At 42.8% G+C, this 26,859-nt stretch overlaps 2 protein-coding genes across 2 annotated transcripts in view; both read right to left on the minus strand.

Moving 5' to 3' along the window:
* Positions 1-4,762: 4,762 nt before the first annotated feature.
* Positions 4,763-12,291, minus strand: LOC144597588 (putative G-protein coupled receptor 139). The gene is made up of 2 exons (XM_078407083.1): positions 12,219-12,291; positions 4,763-5,655 (listed from the first exon to the last, which is right to left on the minus strand). The coding sequence occupies exons 1-2, from the start codon at positions 12,289-12,291 to the stop codon at positions 4,763-4,765; spliced, it is 966 nt and encodes a 321-aa protein (XP_078263209.1).
* A 9,411-nt stretch (positions 12,292-21,702) lies between these two features.
* The window catches only part of LOC144597720 (uncharacterized), a 50,397-nt gene continuing 45,240 nt past the window's right edge, over positions 21,703-26,859 (minus strand). The window contains exon 7 of the mRNA XM_078407251.1: positions 21,703-22,148. Coding sequence (XP_078263377.1) covers positions 21,703-22,148 — 446 coding nt within the window. The remainder of the gene's footprint in view (positions 22,149-26,859) is intronic.

Below are 26,859 nucleotides of genomic sequence, written 5' to 3' on the forward strand. Positions count from 1 at the left end.
CCCGATGGACTTGTGGTCAAAAGTGTTGGTCCGGAAGAACCTTTCCATGAATGACAGATGATGCCAGGATAATTCAGAGACTGCCAGTGCTGCCTCTCCAAGCCCCAAAGCTGAACTGCCAAGATACCCCTAAGGCTGCCAGCCCCACCTTTCAAGGCAAGGGTGAACTGCAGGGTGAAACCTGAGATTGCCATGCCTCCTCCTTCGACACCAGGACTGAGCTGCTGGGACAAGCTTGAGATTGCCAGCTCCACTGCACATGTCCCTGCTAGTGAAGAACAGTGCCCCCCTGCGGTCCTCGACTTTCTTACCAATGTACATAAAATTTATTATGTGAGTATATACTGCCAGTGTTGGTGTGGTCACTGCTCAACCTGGCATCATCCCTGATATGTTATATATTTCGATCAGATCTCTCCTCAACCTCAAACGGCAGAGAAAATAATCCAAATTGGTCGAATTTTGCTAATACCTTCTAATCTTGGCAGCATCCAGTTAAGCCTCTTCTGCAGTTTCCTCAAAACCTCCACATCCTTTCTGACTGGGGTGCACACTATACTCCAAATACAGCCTATCTAAAGTTTCATTGTCACACGACCTCCTGACTCTTGTAGTCAATGCCCTGACTGATGAAGGCAATCATGCCATATGCCTGCTCTATGACTTTATCTACTAGTGTTGCTACTTTCAGGGAGCTATGGACTTCGATCCCAAGAACTCTCTGCACATCAGTTTTGTTAAGGGTCCTACCATTAACTGTATACTTTCTTACATTTGGACTTTAGACTTTTGATTTTAGAGACACAGTGAGGAAACAAACCCTTCTGCCAACCGATTCCACCCCGACCAGCAATCACCCTAGCACTACCCTACACAGGGACAAATTAATATTTTTACCAAAGCCAGGTTAACCTACAAACCTGTGCGTCCTTGGAGTGTGGAAGAAAACCAGAGCACCTGGGGAAACCCACAGGGTCATGGGGAGAACATACAAACTTCCTTACAGACAGCACCGTAGTCAGGATCGAACCCGCATCTCTAGTGCAGTAAGGCACCAGTCTACTGCTGCATCATTGTGCTGCCCTCAGTTTGGGGGTGGCACAAAGACCCCCCAAACTGCGACACCTTACTCTTGCTCAGATTAAACTCTATCCAGTGGCATCTTTTAATAGCCTTCCTTACTGATCTCGGCTCCACCCATTTTTGAAACAGCTTCCTTTAATGGCCCCTTCCTGTTGTGGTCCCATGATACACTCCAGCCCATGCTCTCGGTGCCCACAGCTCACCTCTGCATTCATCTCTTCAACAAAGGGTTAAGGAGGGCGGGAGGCATTTGTTCTCACAGCAGCCCAAGCAAGGCGCAGGTTTGGAGATTATTGCTGTCAGCAGAAGTGAAGACAGCTTCAATCACTTAGCGGAGGATGGGGAGTAAGCTGCTGGTGCAGTTGTTGGCTTAAATGGATTTATAGGGCCTTTTGAAGGCCTAACAGATTTAGGCAATTCCCCTCTTCATGGGCTTCTAGCCGATGGTGACTATCCTGAAAGAGGTGCCAGGATTTCTGGAGCAGCTCGGACTTGCAGCTGGGATGGTGCGGTGGCGATGCATAAACTTTGACATCCAGTGCGCTCAGCTACCTTTTGCTCTCCTGTGGGGTGAATTGAATTGGCTAAAAAGCAGCGTCATAAAGATGGGGGGGAAGTCAAATGGGCGGAGGTAGTTCTGGGCCCTGCCACCACTGAACATGGGGATATACACAGACTCATTCCCCATCTCAGCAGCTCACCACTACTCTCAGGACATCAGAACTCTGCCCTGATAAATTGGTGGTATCTTTACACGGTGCTCCCACTGTTTGCTGAATGTTCTGTCCTGTGATGCAGCTTCACTAGGTTGGTAGAATCAAGCTTTGGTATGAAAAACAGAAGGCAGGATGAACTCAGCACCTGTGGAAGCAAAAAGAAAGTGTTGACATTTTGGGTCAAAACCATGCATCGATTGAGAGGGATTGGACAGAGAGTCAGTATATTGCAATGTGAGGGGGGGGGGGAGTAAATGATGGGCTCTATCTATCACCTTCCACCCTCTTTCCCACCCTGTCTTATACTACTAAATACTGGCAACCTTCCCTCTGCTAAGGCTCAACCCAAAGCACCAACTTTAAAGCATTTCTCTCCACACGTGCTGCTTGACCTGCTGAGGTCTTCCAGCTTTTTTTTAAAATTCTAGATTCCAGCATCTGCAGTGTTGTTTGTCTTGTGTATGAAGGAACTGCAGATGCTGGTTTAAACCGAAGGTAGACACAAAAATCTGGAGTAACTCAGCGGGACAGGCAGCATCTCACTTTCCTTCCCTCCAGAGATGCTGCCTGTCCCACTGAATTTCTCCACCTTTTTGTGTTGTTTGTCTTCATGTTTTGGTGCAGCTGGTGCTGCTCCTGGCTCTGATCCTGCAGGTGACCCATTTATCCATGGCTGAAACTGAAGGTGATGTGGGAGGAGGTATTGTACCACAACAGCTGGGGGCCCACAGTGTCCCATCAATAGCTGTTGGGCCTGCTCTGAATCTACTCCATTCAACACACTGGTGGTGCCACTCAATACAGCAGAACACTTTCTCTGAACAGGGAGTTGTAATGAGAGAGCCTGGCGTGCGAATAGTCTGTAGTTAACAAAAAGTTAATAGGGCTTTGCTTGCTAACAAGAGATGGTGGGAAATGCTGTGGGCCCCTGCTATCGACAGATAATAGATCGGGTAGATGCACAGTCTCTTGCCCAGAGTAGGTGAATCGAGGACCAGAGGACATAGGTTTACAGTGAAGGGGAAAAGATTTAACAGGAATCTGAGGGGTAACTTTTTCACACAAAGGGTGGTGGGTGTAAGGAACAAGCTGCCAGATGAGGTAGTTGAGGCTGGGACTATCCCAACGTTTAAGAAACAGTTAGACAGGTACATGGATAGGACAGGTTTGGAGGGATATGGACCAAATGCAGGCAAGTGGGATTAGTGTAGCTGGGTCATGTTGGCCTGCGTGGGGAAGTTGGGCGAAAGGGCCTGTTTCCACGCTGTATCACTCTATGACTCTATGACTCTATTGGGGGACTTAATGGCGCATTTCGGAATCCTATTGACTAGAAGTAGTGCTATGGGGGCCTTTTGCTTCACTTGGTATAAAGCAGGCATCTGCAGCATGCTCCATTGTTCTCCAAAAAGTCATCGAAGGGCTGGGATCGCGACCGGTGCCTCGGACAGGGCACAGGGAGAGGGAGGTGTGCTGCTGTAGACAGGATCCTGCACATACCGAGATAAGTAGATGTTTACTCCCTATTGCCAATAAATGATGTTAAATGGAAGGCCTCCCTGACAGACTGGGTTGCGACCGACTCCTTGGAAGGGTGAATAGAGAGAGAGAATTGTGCTGCTGTAGAAAGGGCCTCACACATACCTAGAGAAGTGGAAGTTTACTCTCTATTGCCAATAAACTTGATTTATACTGTAACTGGAGTGTGAGCCTTTTTCTGTTCTATCAGTCAGATCCTTGAACCTGTTCCCTTGCAACAGGAGCCAGTGACTTCAGCATTATCCCACTAAGTCAAGTCAAGTTGAGTTGAGTTTATTTTATTTTGCACAGTATAGTAAGGTACAGATGCATTGAAAATCTTGCTTGCTGCAGCATCATGGGCACATGGACTCAAATAACACACAGAATCTTACAATTAAATAAATTCCTCGAGGCTGTGGAAAGAAAAAGACTGTGCATGAAACAAGACATTGGTACAAAACCAAATAGAAATCAATCCCATGGTCATGTGATGGACCGCATTACATCTACAATTTTGTTTGTGGTCTTACGAAGAGCTGTTTCCAACCAAGCTGTGATGCAACGGGATAGTATGCTATCTATGGTGCATCTGTATAACTTGATGAGAGTTGTTGGAGAGATGCCGAATTTCCACAGTCTCTCAAGGAAGTGAAAGACTAGCTTCAATGTGCTTGGTGCAAAACAGATTGTTGGTGATATATACGCCAAGGAACTTGAAGCTCTTGACCATTTCCAATTCAGAAACTTTGATGCTGACTGGGGTGTATACACCTCGCTTCCTACAGACAACAACTAGCTCCTTCATATTTCTGATATTGAGGGAGAGGTTGTTGACTTCTCTGGATGTAACTACGTTCTCTTTCACCTTCCTGTCTCTCTCGTCATTGTTCGAGTTCTGGCCCACCACAGCGCTGTCATTTGCAGAAATTGGACCCACACTCATGAGTATATAGGAAGTATAGTTAGGGGCTGTGAACACATCCTTCTGGGGTACCAGAGTTGAAACTTATTGTGAGGATATTTGGTCCCCTGTCCTCACAGTGCAACTTGGTTCAAGGACTCGATGGCTGTAGGAAAGTAGCAGTTCCTGAACATGGTGGTGAGGGATTTTGTACCTCCTGCCCGATGGAAGCATCAAGGAGAGAGCGTGGCCGGGATGGTGGGGATCTTTGATGGTAGGCGCCGCCATCTTGTAGAGACGTAGATCACGTAGATGCTTAGGATGGTGGGGACGGCTGTACCCGTGATTGACCAGGCTAAGTCCACACTCTCTGCTGCTTCCTGTATTCCTGTAAGATGGAATTACCATACCAGGCCATGATGCACCCAGTCAAGTTACACATGGGGCACTACTTGCATACCCAATCCACTCACAGATTCAGAGAGAGAGGGAGTAGAATGGCTGAGAGGAGGGCACTGGGAAGGTGGATATGAAGGTGGCTTCACTGAAACCATGCAACAACTGCAGTGAATGGGTACATCAGGGCGTCCCTTAGCTCCTCTCTGAACTTAGTCTGGGTCACCACGTAAATACAGGTGTTGGTGCAGGAGCTCAGAAGCTGCAGCATGTAGCCAGTTTGTTCAGCGATGTAGCCCGGGCCCGTGAGATCATGTTTGTTGGTGATTTGGTAATAAAGGAAATACAGCACTCTTGTCATCCACAAAACTATAAAGCTGCCTGATATGGTGAAGAGCAAGATGATGGATTTCCTTCGCTTCTCCATCTCTGGGTCGTTGCGATCCTCACAATTACCGCTTTTCTGGAGCCTCCTGCGGATTTTACCCGACACCAGAATGAATCTGACAGTCAGAACGTTGAGCGACAGAATCAGAAGGAATGGGAAGCAAGGAGTTAAAGTAATGCAAAACAAGTCAAAAGCTACCCATGCAGTTTTAGTGTAAAAACTCAGTGATATGGTGCTCCCCCAGGGTACATCATCAACAATATACTCAGGCTCATATATAAAGTACAGAGGGATGTTCTTCAGACTGAGCACCACGCTCACTGCTGTTACAACTACTGTGGCAGTTTCTGTGGTACAATATTTGGTCCTCAGCTTCTGACAACAGATGGCAACAAATCGGTCGAAGGTGAAAGTGACGGTGAACCAGACAGAGACATCGGTTGCTGCAGAGAGCAGGACGAGCAGGAGGGACTTTGCAGGAGTGGTGTCCAGGTATGTTCCCGGGAAATGAAGAGGAATGATCGTGTACAGTATCACATCGGTGAAAATCACCATCAGATCCGCCGTTGCCATGGCCACCAGGTAGAGAGTGATGCACCTGGAGAGTCCGCACTTTCCTCTCGACAGGATCACAATGGCCATCAAGTTGACTACAATAGTTAGAAATGGGGGAAATTATTTTCAGAAAACATCTTCGAGAGGAAGAAATATACAAATGGACATCCCTGAGGGAAAGACAGGAAACATGGTTTGGGAACCCAATCATGTAACTCAGTTTAGAGATAGAGCATGGAAAGGTCCACTGAGTCCATGCCGATCATTGACCACTTGTTCGCACAAGCTCTGTTATCCCACATTCGCATCCACTTCCAATACACAAGGGACAATTTACAGAGGCCAATTAACCTACAAATCGCCAAGCCTTTGGGATGTGGGAAGAAAGTGATGCACCTGGAGAAAACCAACGCAGTCACAGGGAGAACATGCAAATTCTGCGCAAACAGCACTTGAGGTTAGGATGGAAGCCGGGACCCTGGTGCTGTGAGGCAACGGTTCCACCAGGTGCGCCACTGTGCCATCCATGATGTAGGAGTCTCACATTGTGATATTGTTCTAAAAAAGATACGAGGTATCAGAGAGAATAGTTCCAAGCCCCACTGAAATTACATTTATAATTTGGTGAATGTATGAATCCATGACTGAAAGAAATCTGAAATAATGCAATGATCAGAAGTCTGATGTTCATTAAAAAAACAAGTAGTTTTATTTGTAAAATGTATTCAATTTAATTCTCTTAAACAATTTTTTGGAGGCAAGCAGGGAACAATCTATTTTTGAAATTATCCTGTGTAATATGACAGGGTTAGTAAGTATTGTTACAGTCAGGGAACAGGGTGAGAAGCAGAAACATAACAGGTACTAAACGAATGAGTTTAAGAGTTGCATAATTAAATTAAATACAGAACTAGAGTATTAAACAAAGAAAGTCTATTAGAACAGAGCGGCAAGATTGTTCAGGTAAATTGATAAATCGGATTAAAGTAAATAATGATGCATATGTAATGGCAAACATTTTACATAATTCTTAATGAATATCAATTTAACTGACAAAATAAAAATTCACTTAAAATTATACATTGCTGACTAAAGTATTTCAGGACAGTTGATTGGCAAAACTTGTGAAGAGGATTACAAGTCTCAGGGAAGAATCTGTTAGTGGAGAGTAAATTATCAAGATAAGAAGTGTTTAAGAACTGTTATAAGATTGAACAAAGAAGAGTTGCAAAGTTGCATGGATCCTTTCCAAGTTGAGAGGGAGAAATAATAATTGGGATATGGTAGTGCCATTAAAACAAATACAATCTTTACATTATGGCTATGCAAAGCCTTTATGGAAGGGGATTCATTGTTGAGGATGTAACCAATGAAATAGGTAAGGAAGGCTCAGTAGATGCTGTATGTCTGAGTTACAAAATGTATAATTGAAGTCCCATACAAAACATTGGTGCACTAAATAGGGCTCATAGGGCAGGGAAATGATGTCTGTATTGTTATAGAACAACATGAACAATATAATTTAAATAGAGAGGCTGGACATATTGTTATTTTCAGGTTAAAAGCTGTTGCTAACGGGGATTACTGCTTGTGCCTCAGATGTTCACAATCTACATTATTTTTAAGTGTGGAGGAACTATTACATCCTGTGGTTCAGAGACACTTGGCAATCATTTGTTAGAGAAGTAAAGAAGTTAACATGTAAATTGAGAAAGCAATTAATAAGGCAAGTTGCACATCACCCTTTATTGCAAGGGATGGGAAAACCACACTGAGGGAAGTCTGGCTGTAACAGTGTAATAATATAGTGAGGCCACATTCAAGAGTACTATATGGAGGTGTGACCTTGGTCTTGAAGATGTGTACACTTGCTTTAGCAGAGATACAAATAAGGCTCATTATACCTGGGTTGAAGGGATGTCCTTTGAAGAAACATTAAGAAAGGCAGACTAATAGTATCCAGAGATTGTAAAACAGGAGGTTATCTTATTGTAACATACGACGAGGCTTGGAATTCTCCAGTTCAGATGCCTGTGCATGTTCAGTTATTGATTATATTTGTTCTAATTTATAGATCTTTGGATTTCAATAGATCCACCATGAGACAGTGGGGTTGGGGAGGAAGGCAGTTCATTGAGCATTGCCAGGATCCGATTAAAGGAAAATGGTATAACCCTGTTCCTACTCCTCATTTTCTTATCATTGATCGACTTACAGAAACCCCAAACCAATTACAGTCCTAGCAAGCAAGGTTACTTCGGATTACAAATATGAAGAGGTGGCATTTAATCATATGGAGATTGATGCACCCATTAATTAGATGTTGGATGATCTGTACCTGAACCTAATTTACCTGACTTGGTTCTGCAACCAGCAATGTTCTTGCCGAATATCAATCCCTCTTTTTGAATCTTGACAGGATTAAGCCAAATAATTTTATGGATAAAAATCTATATTTTTATTATCAGGTTACAAAAGGCATTGTTCTTTCTTTTGACCTAAGTTTCTGGTGCTCTCTACATAGAACCTCCTGCATGTGTTATCCCACTTTATTAGTCCCAAGGAGGATCAAAGTGACTAATCTGTAATTTTCAATATCTTCAAAACCTATTTGACAAAAAGCACGAGGAAAGCAACAGACCACAACATAATATATTTCTTAATTGTGTCCAACAACCTTCCAATCAACCCCCCCCCCCCTCACCTGTATCCATTTATCACTTGCCAGCATTTGTCCTGCCACCACCTCTTTTCCAATCCCCCCCCCCCCCCCCCAATTACAATCGGTCTGAAGATCCCTGGCCTGAAACACTTATCCATGTTTTCTAGAGATGGTGCCTTACCTGCTGAGTTACTCCAGCACTTTGTGCTTGATTCAAGATTTCAGCATCTGTAGTTCCTTGTGTCACTCTAATACAAGGGACTTTTGATCCTTTGATGCTGCTTGTAAAGGAAGCTACCTCTACCCTAATTAATCAAAAACACTATGATCATCACATTATCCATTCTCTCCTCTATTTAACATTGGACATTCTTTAGGTGCCAACTGCTTGTCTGTCCAACAGTCTGAATCCTTACAGGTATCAAGACGACTGCATATTTTGAAAGCAATAAATTATTAGGTATCCTTTTTTTTTAATTAAAAAAATATATATATTTATTTATTTTTATTTTTTACAGAACGTTTTAGAAAACAAACCCTCCCACCCTTCCCCCCACCCCCCTTATACTAACCCCAAATAAGAAAAAAGAAGAAAAGAAAAAAAGATTAAAGATTAAAGACTGCCTGGGTGTTGGGGGTCCTGCACACGCCCCATGGAATTCCAAACAGAATAAACTGTATATATATATACATCTCTCCATAAAGAACCATTGAGAATATAATAATAATAATAATAATGTATTTTATTTATATAGCGCTTTTCATATACTCAAAGACGCTTTACAGAGATTTAGAGAACATAGGGAAATTAATAAATAGATAAATAAGTAAATAAATAAACGAACAGAGAAAGGAGACAGAAGGTGAGGTGACCTTCAGTGGTTGAAGGCAGTACTGAACTGGTGAGACTTCAGCGAAGTTTTGAATGTGGTGAGTGTGGAGGAGTCTCTAACGTTTTGGGGTAGTGAGTTCCATAGGGTGGGAGCAGCGATGGAGAAAGCCCTGTCCCCCCAGGATCTGAGTTTGGTCCGGATGTGGGGGGATAGGAGATTGGCAGCAGCAGAGCGGAGGGTGCAGGTGGGAGTGTGCCTGTGGAGGAGGTCGGTCAGGTAGGATGGGGCCAGGTTATGGAGGGCTTTGTAGGTTATGAGGAGGATTTTGTACTGGATTCTCTGGGGGATGGGGAGCCCATGGAGTTTATAAAGGACGGGGGTGATATGGTCACGGATCGGGGTGTAGGTGAGTAGACGGGCAGTGGAGTTTTGAATGTATTGAAGTTTACTGATGATTTTTGAGGGTGCGCCATAGAGGAGGCTGTTGCAGTAGTCCAGACGGGAGGTGATGAGGGCGTGGATGAGGGTTTCTGCAGCTGTGGAGGAGAGGGATGGACGGAGACGGGCAATGTTTTTGAGGTGGAAGAAGGCTGTCTTTGTGATGTGTTTGATGTGTTTGTCGAAGGAGAGGGCTTGATCAAAGATGATTCCAAGATTCCGGATGTGAGGTGAGGTGGATACTGGGAGACCATCAATGTTGAGGATGAAGTTTTGGGTGGATTTGGTGAGCGTTTTTGGACCAATGATGATGATTTCAGATTTGTTGCAATTGAGTTTGAGGAAGTTTGATTGAAGCCAAGATTTTATTTCAGTGATGCAGTTTGTCAGTGTAGAGTGTGTGGTGGGGGAGATTGACTTGGTGGAGATGAGGAGCTGGATATCATCGGCGAAGCAGTGGAAGTTGAGGCCATGACGGCGGATTAATTGACCAAGGGGGAACAGGTAGAGGATGAAGAGGAGGGGGCCAAGGACTGAGCCTTGGGGGACACCTTGGGGGAGGGGAGCGGTGGGGGATTTACAGTTGTTAATGGAGATGAACTGGTGTCTGTCAGAGAGGTAAGATTTGAACCAGGATAGGGCTGTGCCGGTGATGTTAAGGGAGGTTTCAAGTCGGGTGAGGAGAATGGAGTGATTTATGGTGTATATGAACAATTCTTCTATATATATAGGCCCCTCTTTTGTAGATAAGGACGCCAGATATTTTAAAAAGTATCATATTTGTTCCTTAAATTATAAGTAATTTTTTCAAGTGGGATACAGTTAGAAATTTCATTATTCCAAAGGTCCATACTTAAATAGGAATCAGATTTCCAAGTAACTGCGATAGTTTTTTTGGCTACTGCTAATGCAATTTTTATAAATTCTTTCTGATATTTATTCATTTTAAGTTGTGGTCTTATTCCTTCAACATCACCCAATAACAAAAATCTTGGGTTGTATGGAAGTTGTATTCCGATAATCTGTTCTAGAAAACTTCTTAAGTTTGTCCAAAAAGGTTGTATTTTTGAACAGGACCAAGTAGAATGAAAAAAAGTACCAATTTCTTGATTGCACCGAAAACATTGGTCAGATAAACTTGAATTTATTCTCTTTAATTTTTGTGGTGTGATATATAATTGATGCAGAAAGTTATATTGTACTAGTCTAAACCGAACATTTATTGCATTTTTCATACTGTCAAGGCATAGTTTTGACCAATTTGTTCCATCAATATTAATATTCAAATCCGTTTCCCATTTTCGCCTTGATATATGAATTCCTTGTTTAGGGACCTTTTTTTAAATTAGATTATATATAATAGAAGTAAAAATTTTAATTTGTCCTTTTTGAATTAGGTTTTCAATTTCCTTAGATTTCGGCAATAACATTGTTTGACCCAATTTATCTTTTAAATAAGCTCTTAATTGAAAGTAACAGAAAAGAGAATTATTTGATATATGATATTTATTTTTCAATTGTTCAAATGACATCAGTATACCTTTTTCAAAGCAATCACCTATATATCTAATCCCTTTTTGATGCCACCTATATAGAAGCTGGTTATCCATTGTAAAAGGTATCAATCTATTCTGAATCAAAGTTGTCTTTCCTAATAAAGATTTTTTTGTTTCATCCTCAAAATTTACCTTATTCCATAATCCGATCAAGTATTTTAATAATGGAGATTCTTTCAGTCCCCGTATCAATTTAGGTTCCCATTTATATATAAAGTCTTCTGGTATATTTTCTCCTATTTTGTCTAGTTCTATTCTTGTCCATGCTGGGTTTTTTTCTTCAAAAAGAGATGCAATAAATCTCAGTTGGTTTGCTTTATAATAATTCTTAAAGTTCGGAAGTTGTAATCCTCCTGAATCAAACTTCCATGTCAATTTTTCCAAACGATATTCTTAACATCTTACCTTTCCAGAGAAATTTCCGCACATATTTATTTAACTCTTGAAAAAACTTCTGTGGTACTTGTATTGGTAATGTTTGGAATAAATATTGTAACTTTGGAAATATATTCATTTTAACGGCATTAACTCTTCCTATTAATGTTATTGGTAATGTCATCCATTTATCAAGGTCTTCTTTTATTTTTCTTAGCAATAATAAATAATTGAATTTATATAATTCTTCATATCATTATCAATTCTTATACCTAAATACTTTATACCAATTAATGGCCATCTAAATTGGGTTAGTAATCGACATTGAGTGTAATCTCCTTTAGTAAGGGGTAGAATTTCACTTTTATCCCAATTTATTTTATAACCTGATATTTTTCCATATTCTTCTAATCTAAAAGATAGTTTGCGCTGTATTCTGATTCGGCACCAGGCACACCTCTCGACGTGTGATTGAGGAACATGAGGCAGATACTGTCACCCTACCTATGTGTCCAGATGTCTCCAGCCCAGTTTAACTGCAGCTAGTGAACGTTGAGACTGCCATATCTGCTGTGGATGTGTTCACTCTCAGCATGTCGGCAGTCTCAGTGTCCGCATTCTGACACAAGTATGAGTCTAGATGTCTGACACTCTCTGTCATGTCTTAGTCGGCATTATTTATGACCAGCAAGACCAGGTCACATCAGAACACGTCCATGGCTTTGTCAGAAGATGACTCTGTCAAAGTTTCTATTTCTGAGACAGATGCTTATATCAAATGATTAATGTCTTACCAGAGACTCCAACTACTGCAAGAATAAGGTAGTAAATCTTTTCCACCTGATGAAGTATTGTTAGCTCATGCATATCGTCTGGGATGTGTTGGCTGCAGGAGGCAAGTATTCCAGCTTGTTACATTATAAATTAGAAAGAGCAGTGTATTTATACAGGAAGAAAATCCCCTGTGAGATCCTTCATTTCATCATTATTAATATTAATTACAGATCATTGAACAAACAAGTGAAGACAATGATGGGTGAAATCAAATGGAATAAAATATAATGAACTGTAATTTATATAACTTCAGAGAAAAAGTGCAAGCAGCTTAGTAGTATGATATTTCTCAAATGCAGATTGGTAATTTTGATTTTTGTCACTGACGTTATCAGTAAATTATGATGGTACGATGTAATATTACATACCATTCATACTCAGATAATCTCCATGCATTGTTATTACAACTATTAAAACAAACTAAATTAAATTAAACTAAAACTTCCCAACAAGAAAGTGAGCAACAAAGCTACAGCTGGCACCCAGCCAGACCGAGTGGTTGGCTTCCAAATACGCCCACCAGCCAGCTGTGAAGCAATCCATTCATGCCCACAGCAAAATGTCATTTTGGTATAGGTTTAATATTGTGAAGTGTACCGAGATACAGTGAAAAGATTTGTTTTGTAAGCTATTCAGTCATGTCATATCACATCATACATGAGTATAATCAAGCCAGACACAAGTGCAACAGATAGTGAAAAAGAAAAATAAGCAGAGTGCAGAATTTCATGTTAGACCGTCACAGCGTTACAACTACAGCTTAAGTGCTGTTAAAAACAGTTAAAAGTGCAAAGGCCGCATTGAGGTAGGTTGGAAGATCGGGACTACACCCTTTGCATATGAGAGATCTGTTCAACAGCGGGTAAGAAACTGCTCCCGAATCGGTAACTACAAGATTCCAAGCATTTACTTTCTGTTGGATGAGAGAGAAAAATAGAGGGAATGACAGAATGTGAATGCTTTTTGGTTGCTTTGCCAGGTAGTGTGAAGTGCATTTGGAGTCGATGGCTGGATTGTATGATGGACCAAGGCTTTTTGCAAAACTCTTTGAAATTTCTTGTGGCCTTCTGCAGAGCAGTTGCCAAATTTGCACCTATGTCTCCAAGCCTGTGCCTGATCCATGATCATTATTGCTTATTTTAAGCTATTGCGTTTCTCTTGTGAGGAAACCTACTTTAAACGTGTGGAGATTCTAAGAATGTAAGCGTGGGGGGCATTGGGGTCATTGATCATCCATGCGGAGCATTGCTCCTGTGAGCTGCTTTAATTAAAATTAGACTCTCCCTCTGATGGAAACTGCAGCGACAGTACCTCCTGTGCTGGGAGGCTGCCAGCTTCCATCCTGTGATTTACAATTGTTTGAAGTTTGGTAAACAGAGACTTAAGAACTTAGAGCTTCTAAGAGCTGACATCTGTTAAGTGTTGTAATAATTCTAAATAAAGCTGTTTAGTGCTGCACATTTACTGGTGCTGAGCTTGCAACACATTTTACAGCTGCTATCTGGGTTTAATCGCAGCGCTGATGAATGTACAACATAAAACTGCTTTATTTAGAATTTACCAGGCACATGTAAAAAAGACTATGATGGTCAGAGGTTGTGGCTGATATCAAGATGTTAAATGAATTAGATAGGATTTAGCGGGCCTCCAGGAATAGACCCAACCAGAGCTGGCAAGAGAGTGTGAATCCTGAAATCCCTTTGCTCTGTTTTTGGTCTGCTTGGCGATGCCTTTATTCGTCCCTGAACATGTCCCTTTTTAGCTCGGAATTGCATTTTGTCCGATCGTGCCAAAGGGTATTACAGCAAAGTGACTTTGATGCGGAGGACGGAACTGTTACTTTAGAGGGATAGATTCCTTTCCTCTGCATGGAGAGGGAAGGGTAGTGGCAAGCAAGGACGATGTCACCCCGCCTGACGGGGAGAGAGGGTGTGGGAGGAAGATAGTATGTCGACCTTATCATTGGTAGCAAGGAAACACATGGCAACAATCTGATGAAGGGTTAGACCCGAAACGTCACCCTCCAGAGATGCTGTCTGACCCGCTGAGTTACTCCAGCTTTTTGTGTCTATCTTCAGTTTAATCTGCAACTGCAGTTCCTTCTTACGCACATAGCATTAATTAATACTTTATTTGATGATTTCTTAGCCTGCTGGCTTTTCGCAGCTGATCTATCTGTTTGCTTGTGTGGCTCGTGTCGGGCTATGAGATCCCAGTCGTGCCTGCAAATGATAGTTTATTGTCTTCCTGGTGCGTGATGATTTTGGGGGCATTGAGGCTTTGTGTGAAGTTGTGTCATTTATTCGAAAGGTTGCGCTCTTTTTTAAATTCTCAAACACTTCAACTTTTTGCCATGACGTGACATTTCGTGACTTGATGACATTTGGTCCACTTGATGGTTCTCCCTTAATGCAGCCTGTTATAAATTAGAAAGGTGCAAAATGCAAGTCGTTCTGGTCACAGTCTGGGCGGCAGCATTAACATAACCTCAATGTCCCTGCACTGAATCAGGAAGGGGACCAGTTAGTGAACTGTTGTTTGTCAGTCTCTTGTGACCCACGGTGAAAGTGCTTTAGTGGAGGTTAGTTGAATACAGAATATGAGAACGTTCTATAATTTTTCACAAAGAAAATGATGATATCTCGAGGTTAAGGAAGTGAACAATTGACTGGAATTGTACCCCAATCAAAGTCAGCACTCTCCAGAAACATGGGATCAGGAGCTGCTGTAATGTATCAGTGAGGAGTGGGAGGATCCAAACTTTATGGATTTAGTTTGGCTCAGGATTCAAGCCTCGTGTCAGAATCGAAATGTGGACCCTGGGCTGAAACCTCTCTTCAGTACAAACACATAGATGGGATGTTAAGCCTAGACCACATCTGATGATCTTGATACCGTCCATAGGGGTGGAGAAGTATCAGCACCTGATGGAACTTGCTGCTTCTACCTGTAACATGATTATTCCAGCGTGAAAAGAGGCCATTTAGTCTAGCATACAAGCACCCAGCACTCCCATCAGTCCCATTCCTTCTCATCATATTTCTCTGTAGTCTTGCTATTTATTTTCTCTCTCATCTTCCCATCTACTCTTCCCTTTGATTATTTTGCCACATTTGGGCAGTCACGGTGGCGCAGAAGTAGAGTTGCTGCCTTACAGCGAATGCAGCACCGGAGACCCGGGTTGGATCCCGACTACGGGTACTGGCTATACGGCGTTTCCAACATTCAGCCGGTAATTGCCAACCAAAGTCCCAGCCCGGGAATAGTCTTGGGCTCCCAATGGGAGAGCTAAAGTAAGCCGCCTTCTGAGTAGTATCGTGGCCTCTCTTATTCTTGCCGTTTAAATGGAGCCGTTGCAACCATTCACCACAAAAGCCTTTTTGTTCTGATAGTGTACATGTCCAAACATCCCTCACCAATTGGCTGAGTATTTCTGATCACATCTTTGGTTATAATAGTCAGTGACCTTTCACTGGGCGGCACGGACTTGGAGGGCCGAAAAGGCCTGTTTCCGGCTGTATATATATGATGATGATGATGATGAATGTAGCCTCACCTCTGACATTCCTTTTGAAACAATGTCTTTGCCCTCATTTTCTCTGGATTTCACACAAACCTTTCCAGTTTCCAAATACATTGAGCACATCCAAAGCTCTACAATCCTTATTCTGACTAGTATTTACCTCCTACATTCGCCACTATGATCATCATCCTCACTAACTTACAGTGCCTCTTATCCGGCAGCCCCATAATTTTAATGTTTGATTTTGTGTCCGATTTCTTGATCTTTCTTTTATCTAAGACCCTTCTTCAATCCTCCAGGATATCTGTACTCCAATAATTCCTATCACTATAACACTAACAGGTGTTTCACCAATGACATCTGTGGTTCCATCTGACAACTTTCATCCCAATACCTCACCTCCCCCCCTCTATCTTCCTCTCCTCCTTCAAAACAACATCTTCAAACCTATCTTATTGACCAAGCTAAGTGTCTCCAGCATTTTCTGTTTTTATTTCAGAATAACGGTCTGTGATGTTCAGTCATGAAATGCAGCAGCCAATTTGCCAGCTGGAGCATGTGGTCCTTTCTGGCCAACATTCTTGGAGGGAAGGGGGCTGGTATCAAGGAGAAGAGGTGGAAGAGCCTGATCAGGTGATTTCCAAAGTTGATTTCTTCATGCCATAAAAAAATATGTGTGTAAAATATTCATGCAATAAGAAGAAATTGTTTCTGGTGATGAAAAAATCATAAACTAAAGGATTTTTAGCAAATAACAGAGGTGGCAGAGGGATGTGATAGATGTATATAATATTTTGAGAGGCATAGATGGGATAAACAGTCAGGACCTATTTTGCAAATTGGAAAAATCAAATACTAAAGGCCACTTTAGGAGAGAGGGGCACAATATAAAGGAGATATGTGGGGCAACTTTTTTTACACAGTGGCTGGTGAGTGACTGGAATGCGCTGCCAGGATTGGTGGTTGAGGCAAATAAAATAGTGGCATTTAAGAAAGAGACTTTTGCATAGGCATGTGGATGTACAGGAAACAGAGAGGTATGGATTATGTGTAAGTAGATAGTCTTGGCATCATGTTTGGCACAGACATTGTGTGCTGAAGGGCCTGTTCTTGTGCTCTACTCTTCTACGTCCTATGTTCTAAGTTCCTGAAGGACCCTGTACATTAGCACTAAGGGATGCCATCACCACAAAGATGCTATTGCTTTATAAGCATTTTAGAATCATAGAATCATAGTATTGTACAGCATGGAATCAGGCCATTCTCAATTGGTCCTTGGATTTTATCTACCTTAAAGATCGCCAAGACATTGACTGTCTCCTCTTTATTTAAGGAGACCTGGAAATTTAATTTGCCCCTTCACTGAATCCACCAACTACAAAGTCCATTTCCCTTGTGAATACTGATTGAACCTATTCATTTAGGGTGGCACAGTGGTATAGCAGGTAGAGCTGCTGCCTCACAAAGACCCACGTTCAATCCTGACTTTGGGTGCTATCTGTGGGGAGTTTGCATGTCCTCTGTGTGACCATTCTAAAGACACGTGGGCTTGTAGGTTAATTAGCTAAAGTGTCCATAGTGTTTTGGGAGTTGAGATGAAAGTGAGATCATATATCATATCATATATCATATCATATCATATATATACAGCCGGAAACAGGCCTTTTCGGCCCTCCAAGTCCGTGCCGCCCAGCGATCCCCGTACATTAACACTATCCTACACCCACTAGGGACAATTTTTACATTTACCCAGCCAATTAACCTACATACCTGTACGTCTTTGGAGATAACATACAATGAGAGTGTACGGGAGATCAATGGTCAGCATGCACTTGGTAAACCAAAGTGCCTATTTCCACACTAAAATAAACAATCCATACATTAATGTTCCATGCACATATTGCCCCTGTTGTCCCCAATGGGTCTGACTTTCTCCCTGACTATTTTTTTGTTCTTAATGGACAACTTCAGATCTGCCTTATTCATGTTTGCAGTGATTTCACGCGAAGAAGGGTCTCGAAGAAGGGTCTCGACCAGAAACTTCACCCATTCCTTCTCTCCCGAGATGCTGCCTGACCTGCTGAGTTACTCCAGCATTTTGTGAATAAATCGATTTGTACCAGCATCTGCAGTTATTTTCTTATATTGACTTTGCCAGAACGTTCCCCATCCCGTGAATGAACGCAATTAAATCTTTGAAAGAAATGTGCCTTATTGATCAGTGACATCTTGGTCTCGGCTCAGTAAAGTTGGTTGGTTCAAAACTAATTTCATTTCCTGTGGCAGGTCACTGAATAACCTAACGGACTTCTACAGATGTACGGTGGCCAGCATATTGACTGGATGCATCACAGCCTAGTTCGAAAATTTTAATTCTCAGGAATGAAAGAGGCCGCAGAAAGTGATGGATTTTGTCTGGTCCATCACAGATATTGACTTTCCCACCATCAAATCTACAGGAAGTGCTGCCTCAAGAAGGCACTAATATCATCAAACACCCACAGTAGCCTAGCCATACTGTATTCTCACTACTACCATCAGGAAAAATGTACAGGAGGCTGAGAACCGTGACCTCCACATTCAAGAACAGTTTCTTCCAGGCAGCTATCTGTTTCATGAAACTCGCTGCATTACCCAAACCGCAATCCTACCTCAGTTAGGACTTTGCCCTGCTGTGCCTCTGTGCATCCATTTGCAACTAGATACTTGACTTCCTCATCAACTGAAGACAATCAGTGGAATTGGCAATGACACTTCCTCCTCGATAACCATCAGCAGAGGGGCACCTCAACACTCTCTTCCCCCCCCCCTCTCTCCCTCCCCTCTCTCTCCCTCCCCTCTCTCTCCCTCCCCTCTCTCTCCCTCCCCTCTCTCTCCCTCCCCTCTCTCCCCCTCCCCTCTCTCCCCCTCCCCTCTCTCCCCCTCCCCTCTCTCCCCCTCCCCTCTCTCCCCCTCCCCTCTCTCCCCCTCCCCCTCTCTCCCCTCCCTCCTCTCTCTCCCCCTCTCTCTCCCCCCTCTCTCCCCCCTCTCTCTCCCCTCTCTCTCCCCCCCATACATATGACTGTGTGGCCCGACACAGTCCCATCTCTATCTTTAAATTCACTGACGACACCACTGTTAATGGATGAATTACAGATAAAATAAGAATTCCCGTTATGGGACATATGACAATAAAACACCATTGATTCTTAACTGCAGCATTTGTTTTTGCACCATCATGGTCTACCTTACTTGGAATAACTGATAATGTATCGTATATTTATCACTGGTGTATCTAATGTGCCTAAAAAGCTGCAGCAAGTTTATTTAGAATTGCTGTAGCGGTGGAGTTGCTGCCTTAGAGCGCCAGAGATCCGGGTTGAATCCTAACTATGGGCGCTGTCTGTATGGAGTTTGGACGTTCTCCCCATGACCGCGTGGGTTTTCTCCGGGTGCTCCGGTCTCCTCCCACACTCCAAAGACGAACAGGTTTGTAGGTTAGTTGGCTTCGGTTAAATTGTAAATTGTCCCGACAGTGTAGGATAGTGCTAGTGTACGGGGTGATGGCTGGTTGGCGCGGTCTCGGTGGGACGAATGGTCTGTTTCCGTGCTGCAACTCTAAACTAAATAAACTAATTTCATTGTTCCGGATCATATCTGATGCATCTGAATTTGTAAACACTCTTGATCTTGATTAACAAACTGACCAGACAATGAGCAATGAATAGTCATTTTATTTCAGAACTTCCAAGCAGTTCAGTTCAGTTTACCGAGGTACAGTTTACCGAGGTACAGTGTAAAGCGTTTTGTTACGTGCTAACCAGTCAGCAGAATGACAGTACATGATTACAATCAATCCATTTACAGTGTACAGATACACGATAAGGGAATAACGTGATAAGGGAATACATGATAAAGGAATAATGAAAAGGGAAGCACTCTAACGTGATACACCTTTTGATATAACCATCAGACAAGAATAACATTTCACACACAGCATTGACTGAATTTGGTATTGTTTAACCAAAACTTTCCCATAAAGCTACAACACTCTGCCTGGCGTAGCCTGGGGGCGCTGCAGTGACAGGAAGGGATGCATTTCACAGCCATATCCCAAATTAAACCAATGAAGCATTTTTGAAACGTTGTCAGTGTTGTGCTGTTGGATACATGGCCGCCAGCTCCCCACAAATAGCAGCTGGACACTCAGCAGATAATCGGTTCAGGGATTTTATTCAAAGTGCTGAACTCACGAATAAGAGGGTCGTATTCGCCTGAACCACAACACTATAAGCTCGGACATTGCATCTCTTCTTCCGCATTGCTCTGGAGACTTGATGTTGCGTTAAAAGCCTCGGGATTGCACGGCCTTGCAACAGAAGGCAGTGTTTGTTACACTGCGCGCACGCTGACACGGGTGGAGGGTAACAGTCCCAGTGAATTTAGGTGACAGAGTTATAACAAGAACTGGCAAACGGAATTTACAGAGCACAATTTGTAGTTCGACGTAAATTTGATTTGATTTCCCAAGACGATAAAGTAATTAATTCTGCACGTCCTAGTTTCTCAGTTTGGTCTCACCCCACCGGGACCGCTTGGTGATAACATCCTCAGATTCGGATGGGGGATTTGACCCAGGGTGCGAGGGTGATTTCCTTTTTGGACGAGTTAGCCTCACTGTCAGTGGAAGACGTGAAGCTCAGCAAATGGGCGTCAGGATGCCCGGACTCGGCGCGTGTTTCTCGGGAGCCGGTTTCAGGTTTGCCTCGGTGCTCTGGTCGGGCACTGGCCCAAGGTGTCCAAGGTGGGATGGGAGCAAACGGAGCACTCCGCAGTTGCTTGGAGTGTCTTTTGTAGGCATGGTCAACCAACCCGGCTCAGTTTTGTTTGAAGATGTGACCAAGACGGTTAATGAGGGCATTCATACAAAGGGTGTTTCGACCCGAAACGCCACCCATTCCTTCTCTCCCGAGATGCTGCCTGACCTGCTGAGTTACTCCAGCATTTTGTGAAATAAATAAATACCAGCATCTGCACTTATTTTCTTTCACACAAAGGGTGGTGGGTGCATGGAACAAGCTATCGGAGGAAGTAGTTGAGGCAGGGATTATCCCAATGTTTAAGAAACAGTTGGACAGGTAAATGGATAGGACAGTTTTGGAGGGATATAGACCATGTGGGACTAGTGTAGCTGGGACATGTTGGCCTGCGTGGGCAAGATGAGCTGAAGGGCCTGTTTCCACGCTGTATAAGGATCTCCAGGATAAGGAGATTACTTGCCCAGTGACTCACTGCGTTTGTGAGGAGCTGGCGGTCGGACATCTAACCTGACTCGTGTCAGTGTGGAGGTGAAACATTCTACAAATATCACCCATTAGGGTCAGGTATGGGAAATAATACAAGAGCTTCGGGTCTTTACACGCAGAAACCCATTCGCAAGTTGTGGACGATGTTAAGTCTGTCTGCCTCATTTGTTCTTCCTCGCTTGTTTAGTTGAGGCCGTGATCTGCGTCAACAGGGCTGATGTGTGATTTGGCTACATGTTCGATTTGCTGGCTGCCTAGTAAGGCTGTTATCAGTTAGGTTCAGAGCTGACGGAATCAGCTTAAACTGCTCACACGCTGTTTCAGTAACATTTTAACAGCAGACACTTCACACAAGCTCCCCCCCCCCCCCCCCCCCCCCCCCCAGAGAGTAACTAGATTTGCAGTTTGTTGCTTTTAGCTGTAGATGGAACACTGACATCTGTGGAGTACAGAACATATTAAAAAAAACATTACAAAAGCAGCACGATATTATTTTGCTTTCAAAAATAACTTCAAATGAATAACAAGAACTTTCCACAAAAACAAAGTTGCCGCCTTGATCTGTATCAACATAGATCAACAAAAACAAAACCCATCTCCTACAACCTAACTTTATAAAATTCAAATGACAATGCCTCAAATGTCGTCTCTCTGGAAGTTCCTTGGTTCTACCGCGGTCACGTCGTCGCCGGCCGCTGGTTTAATGGTGCTAATCTTGTACACGTTGATTGCTTTGCTCTCGACCAAGTGAACCCGTTGGCAGTTGTAATGCTGAGGCAATAGCACCTCGTGGAAATTGATGGAGTGATTTCCTTTCCGTAACTTTGACGAGAGGTAGATGATAGTCGACCCCTTGGACAAGTGTCGCAAAGTCCTTAGTAGCAAGGGGTAGGTGAGGGAGGTGTATACAATATCCGAGCCCAGGATAAAGTCATAATCGGTGGGGAAATTAACGTGATCCTTGCCCCAGGATAGCGGACAGACTTTTGACCGATGTTTAGAGTCAGAAGGGATATTGACGGAGACATTGTATTCTATTTGGCTCAACACGTTCTCTCGGTCTGTCAATGTAACATCTCCACCTGGCAAGAAACAAAAAGATAATTTAACAGAGTCCAAACGGAATAATCATTTTTAGAAAAAAATCGCGCTGTTTAATTGTTAAACATTGAAACATAGAAAAATAGATGCAGGAGTAGGCCATTCGGCCGTTCGAGCCAGCGCCGACATTCAATATGATCATGGCTGGTCATCTAAAATCAGTACACCGTTCCTGCTTTTTCCCCATATCCCTTGATTCCTTTAGAGCTAAATCTAACGTTCTCTTGAAAACATCCAGTGAATTGGCCTCCACTGCCTCCACTGATTCACAACTCCCTGGGTGATTTTGTTTCCTCATCTTAGTCCTAAATGGCCTACCCCTTATTCTTAAACTGTGGTTCTGAACGCCCCCAACATTGGGAATATTTTTTTCTGCATTTAGCCTGTCCAATAATTTTATGTGTTTCTGTAAGATTCCCTCTCATCCTTCTAAATTCCAGTGAATACAAGCCCAGTCGACCCATTCTTTCATCATATGTCAGTCCCGCCATCCCGGGAATTAACCTGGTGAACCTACACTGCACTCCCTCAATAGCAATAATGTCCTTCATCAAATCAGGAGACCAAAATTCCACAATACTCCAGGTGCGGTCTCACCAGTGCCCTGTACAACTGCAGTCGGACCTCCTTGCTCCTAAACACAAATCCTCCCACAATAAAGGCCAACATGCCATTAGCTTTCTTCACTGCCTGTCGTACCTGCATGCTTACTTTCAGTGACTGATGTACAAACACACCCAGGCCTCGTTGCACCTCCCCTTTTCCTAATCTGATACCATTCCGATAATAATCTGCCTTCCTGTTCCTGCCATCAAAGTGGATAACCTCACATTTATCCACATTATACTGCATCTGCCCACTTACCCAACCTTTCCAAGTCACCCTGCAGCCTCATAGCATCCTCATCGCAGCTCACACTGCCACTTAGTTTGGTGTCATCTGCAAACTTGGAGATGTCACATTTAATTCCCTCATCTAAATCGTTAATATATATTGTAAATAACTGGGGTCCCAGCACCGAGCCTTGCAGCACCCCACTAGTCACTGCCTGCCATTCTGAAAAGGACCCGTTAATTCCTACTCTTTGCTTCCTGTCTGCCAACCAGTTCTCTATCCATGTCAATACCATACGTCCAATACCACGTGATCTAATTTTGCACACTATTCTCTTGTGTGGGACCTTGTCACCTAGTTCGTCTGTTTGTTTTTATGTCATGACTGTTTTTGTAAAGCGCCTTGAGCACCTGGAAAAGCGCTATATAAAATAAATGCTTATTATTATTATTATTATTATTATTATTTTGAAAGTCCAGATACAACACATTCACTGGCTCTCCCTTCTCCATTCTATTTGTTACATCCTCAAAAAAATCCAAAAGACTAGTCAAGCATGATTTCCCCATCATAAATCCATGCTGACTTTGACCAATCCTGTCACTGCTTTCCAAATGCGCTGCTGTAACATCTTTAATAATCGACTCCAGCATCTTCCCCACTACTGATGTAAGGCTAACTGGTCTATAATTCCGTTTTCTGTCTCCCTCCTTTCTTAAAAAGTGGAGTTACATTGGCTACCCTCCAGTCCACATAAACTGATCCAGAGTTGAGAGAACATTGGAAAATGATCACTAATGCATCCACGATTTCTAGGGCCATCTCCTTGAGTATTCTGGAATGCAGACCATCAGGCCCTGGGGATTTATCTGCCTTCAGTCCTAACCGTTTACCTAAACACATTTCCTGACTAATATGGATTCCCTCCAGTTCTTTCCTCCCACTAGATCCTTGGTCCCCTAGTATTTCTGGGAGATCGTTTGAGTCTTCCTTAGTGAAGATGGAACCAAAGTATTCGTTTAACTGTTCTGCCATTTCCTTGTTTCCCCATTATAAATTCACCTGTCTCTGATTGTAAGGGACCTACATTTGTCTTCACTAATCTTTTCCTTTTTACATATCTAAAGAAGCTTTTAGAGTCAGTTTTTATATTCCCCGCAAGCTTTCTTTCATGGCAACAGAGAGAATCCCGAACCTTACTATGACCTGCGGAATGACTGAAATGTGCCTATAATCGACAGTCCGCTTAGAAATTCACCTTTCATTCATTTGTTCTATACATCACCGTCTGTATCTCTCGTTTCCCTTTCCCCTGACTTTCAGTCTGAAAAGGAGTCTCGACGAGAAACGTCACCTATTCCTTTTCTCCAGAGATGCTGTCTGACCCGCTCAGTTACTCCAGTTTTTTTGTGTCTATCTTCTAGAAATTGGCCTCACTCTAGTGTTTGCGATAGATGATTTGAATAAGATTACTTCAAATAAAACCTGATTTGCACGGGGCGAGCATTTAGTTTACAACACAGATTTTTGATTCAGCACACAATTAATGAACATCGATATAACTTCGGAATATTTTGTCTAGAAACGGGAAACAAAAGGTTACAGGGCAGGAATGTTGGTAAATAAATTAACCATCCCTAATGAGTGCAAAAGATACAACGGCATAATTGTCAATTCTTTTCTTCTCACCAGTCTGTGGAAAAATGTGGCCGCACAGTGGTGTCATCCAATGGCGCGTACAGTGGCTGCCTCACGGCGCCAGAGACCCGGGTTTGATCGTGTTCTCAGATGTTTTCCAAGAGTACGCTTTCCGTGTAGGTTTCCACCCACGGCCAAAGAGTGTGCAATAGGTAAATTGCTAGCTGTAAATTTCCCCGAATGTGTAGGTGTGTGGCAGAATCTGGTAAGGAGGGGAAGTTGAGGAGGCGACTCTGACTCCATAAATTTCAATTATAAAATGATGGTCAAACTCAAATGATTAGAGTCAAGGAGTCAGAGAGTAAGACTGCTGGAAACAGGCCCTTCGGCCCAACTTGCCCACACGGACCAATATGCCCCATCTACACTCGTGCCACCTGGTCGCGTTTGGCCCATATCACTTTAAACCTCTCCTATCTATGCTTTATTACTGCTTTGCTTATCTGCTACCGTGTGCATACCTAATAAATCTTACGCAAATTATCTTGGCTTGGCAGCATCCAGTAACTGCTATGTAGTTTGTCCTGTAGATCACTGTCGGATTTTATTTCAGCAGGTGATAATGCCACAAAGGCCAATGAAACTACGAGAAGACCCAGCATTGGTGCGTCTAATAATACCTTGTTCAGATTGAAACTAAACCCAATCAGAGTGGTATAAACAGCCCTGGAATCTCTTGAGATTTGCTTGACGATACCTAATCAAATGTATTCTCTACAATTCAGGACCTATGTGGTCTTGCACATGGTGATAATAATTCAGATATTAACACTATGCCTGGATTTAGGAATTTAACACCAGTCCGTTCTGAATCTTGTAATCAAATTCCACGAGCTTGGTATTGGATTCTCAGAATATGGAAAACAATTTATTTAAGTGCTGATATTATATCCCCAGCTGCTCTTGTCAGACATTTTTTTAAATAGGCTGCAAGTGTAGCATTACTGCTGGTGTAATTGATATACGCTTAATTGAAAATTGGAATTCAAAGATGATCCAAAAACAATAAAGCTTTCAAATTTGCACAGACCTTGTAAGGGTTCTTGTGTGTGTGGTGTGTGTGTACCAAGAACACTGATATCAACCATGTCATTGCCCCCAAACTATTCTCAATATTTTTCTTCAGAATATTGCATTTCAACCCCAACAAGTTCCTTGGGCAGTTGAGTTAGTCTTTAGAACTAATGAGAAAGTGTTCAACCTGTGGTTACTACACTTCAGAACCAACATCAATCCCAACCTCAATAGTTGAGCAGCCAAAATGTGTAGGAATGAACTGCAGATGCTGGTTTAAATTGAAGGTAGACACAAAATGCTGGAGTAACTCAGCGGGACAGGCAGCATCTCTGGAGAGAAGGAATGGGTAACGGTTCGGGTCAATACCCTTCTTCAGACTGATGACAATAGTTGAGCAGTAATGTACAGATAACTTGTGTTTGTGCACTCGCAGAAGCCAAACCAAGACATTGTGGACACATTGATTGAAGAATACATAAAAACACAGGGAAAAGCAGCAAGGGCAGACTATCAGGCACTTAGACCTGAGTGCATCACTCTGGCTGATCATCTACCTGAGAGCCATTTTCCAGAACTAACCCCATATCCCTCTATGTTCTTAATGCCCTGAACTCTATTGATCACTGTTTGGAATAAACACAGTGACTGAGTCTCCATGGCCTGCAAGGGTAGAGAAAGCCAAATGTTTATGCTTTGGGCTTAAATGACCATTTCCTTATTCTGAAATTATGTCCCTGGTCCTAACCACCTTTGTCATGGGACACATCCTCTCATTTCTAAATCAAAAAACTGCTGATGCTGGCAAACTGAAATAAAAACTGGAAATGGTGGGATCAATATATAGGTCTCTCGAGGTCCTTCAAAGGAGCTCTGTAGCTTTAAGCCAAGTGTTTCTCTTTCCAAGTTTGATGAATTTAGAAGGATGAGAGGAAATACACTGGAATTTAGAAGGATGAGAGGAGATCTTATCGAAACGTATAAGATTATTAAGGGGTTGGACACGTTAGAGGCAAGAAACATGTTCCCAATGTTGGGGGAGTCCAGAACAAGGGGCCACAGTTTAAGAATAAGGGGTAGGCCATTTAGAACGGAGATGAGGAAAAACTTTTTCAGTCAGAGAGTTGTGAATCTGTGGAATTCTCT

Source organism: Rhinoraja longicauda, chromosome 10 (assembly GCF_053455715.1).
Source record: "Rhinoraja longicauda isolate Sanriku21f chromosome 10, sRhiLon1.1, whole genome shotgun sequence".
In the NCBI taxonomy this organism is placed as follows: domain Eukaryota; kingdom Metazoa; phylum Chordata; class Chondrichthyes; order Rajiformes; family Arhynchobatidae; genus Rhinoraja; species Rhinoraja longicauda.

Bases quoted from the DNA above. Each gene is read 5' to 3' on its own strand.
- LOC144597588 (XM_078407083.1), bottom strand. From the start codon at position 12,291: ATGCATGAGCTAACAATACTTCATCAGGTGGAAAAGATTTACTACCTT. The intron at 5,656-12,218 runs GTAAGACATTAA...TAACTATTGTAG, and splicing joins TGCAGTAGTTGGAGTCTCTG to TCAACTTGATGGCCATTGTG.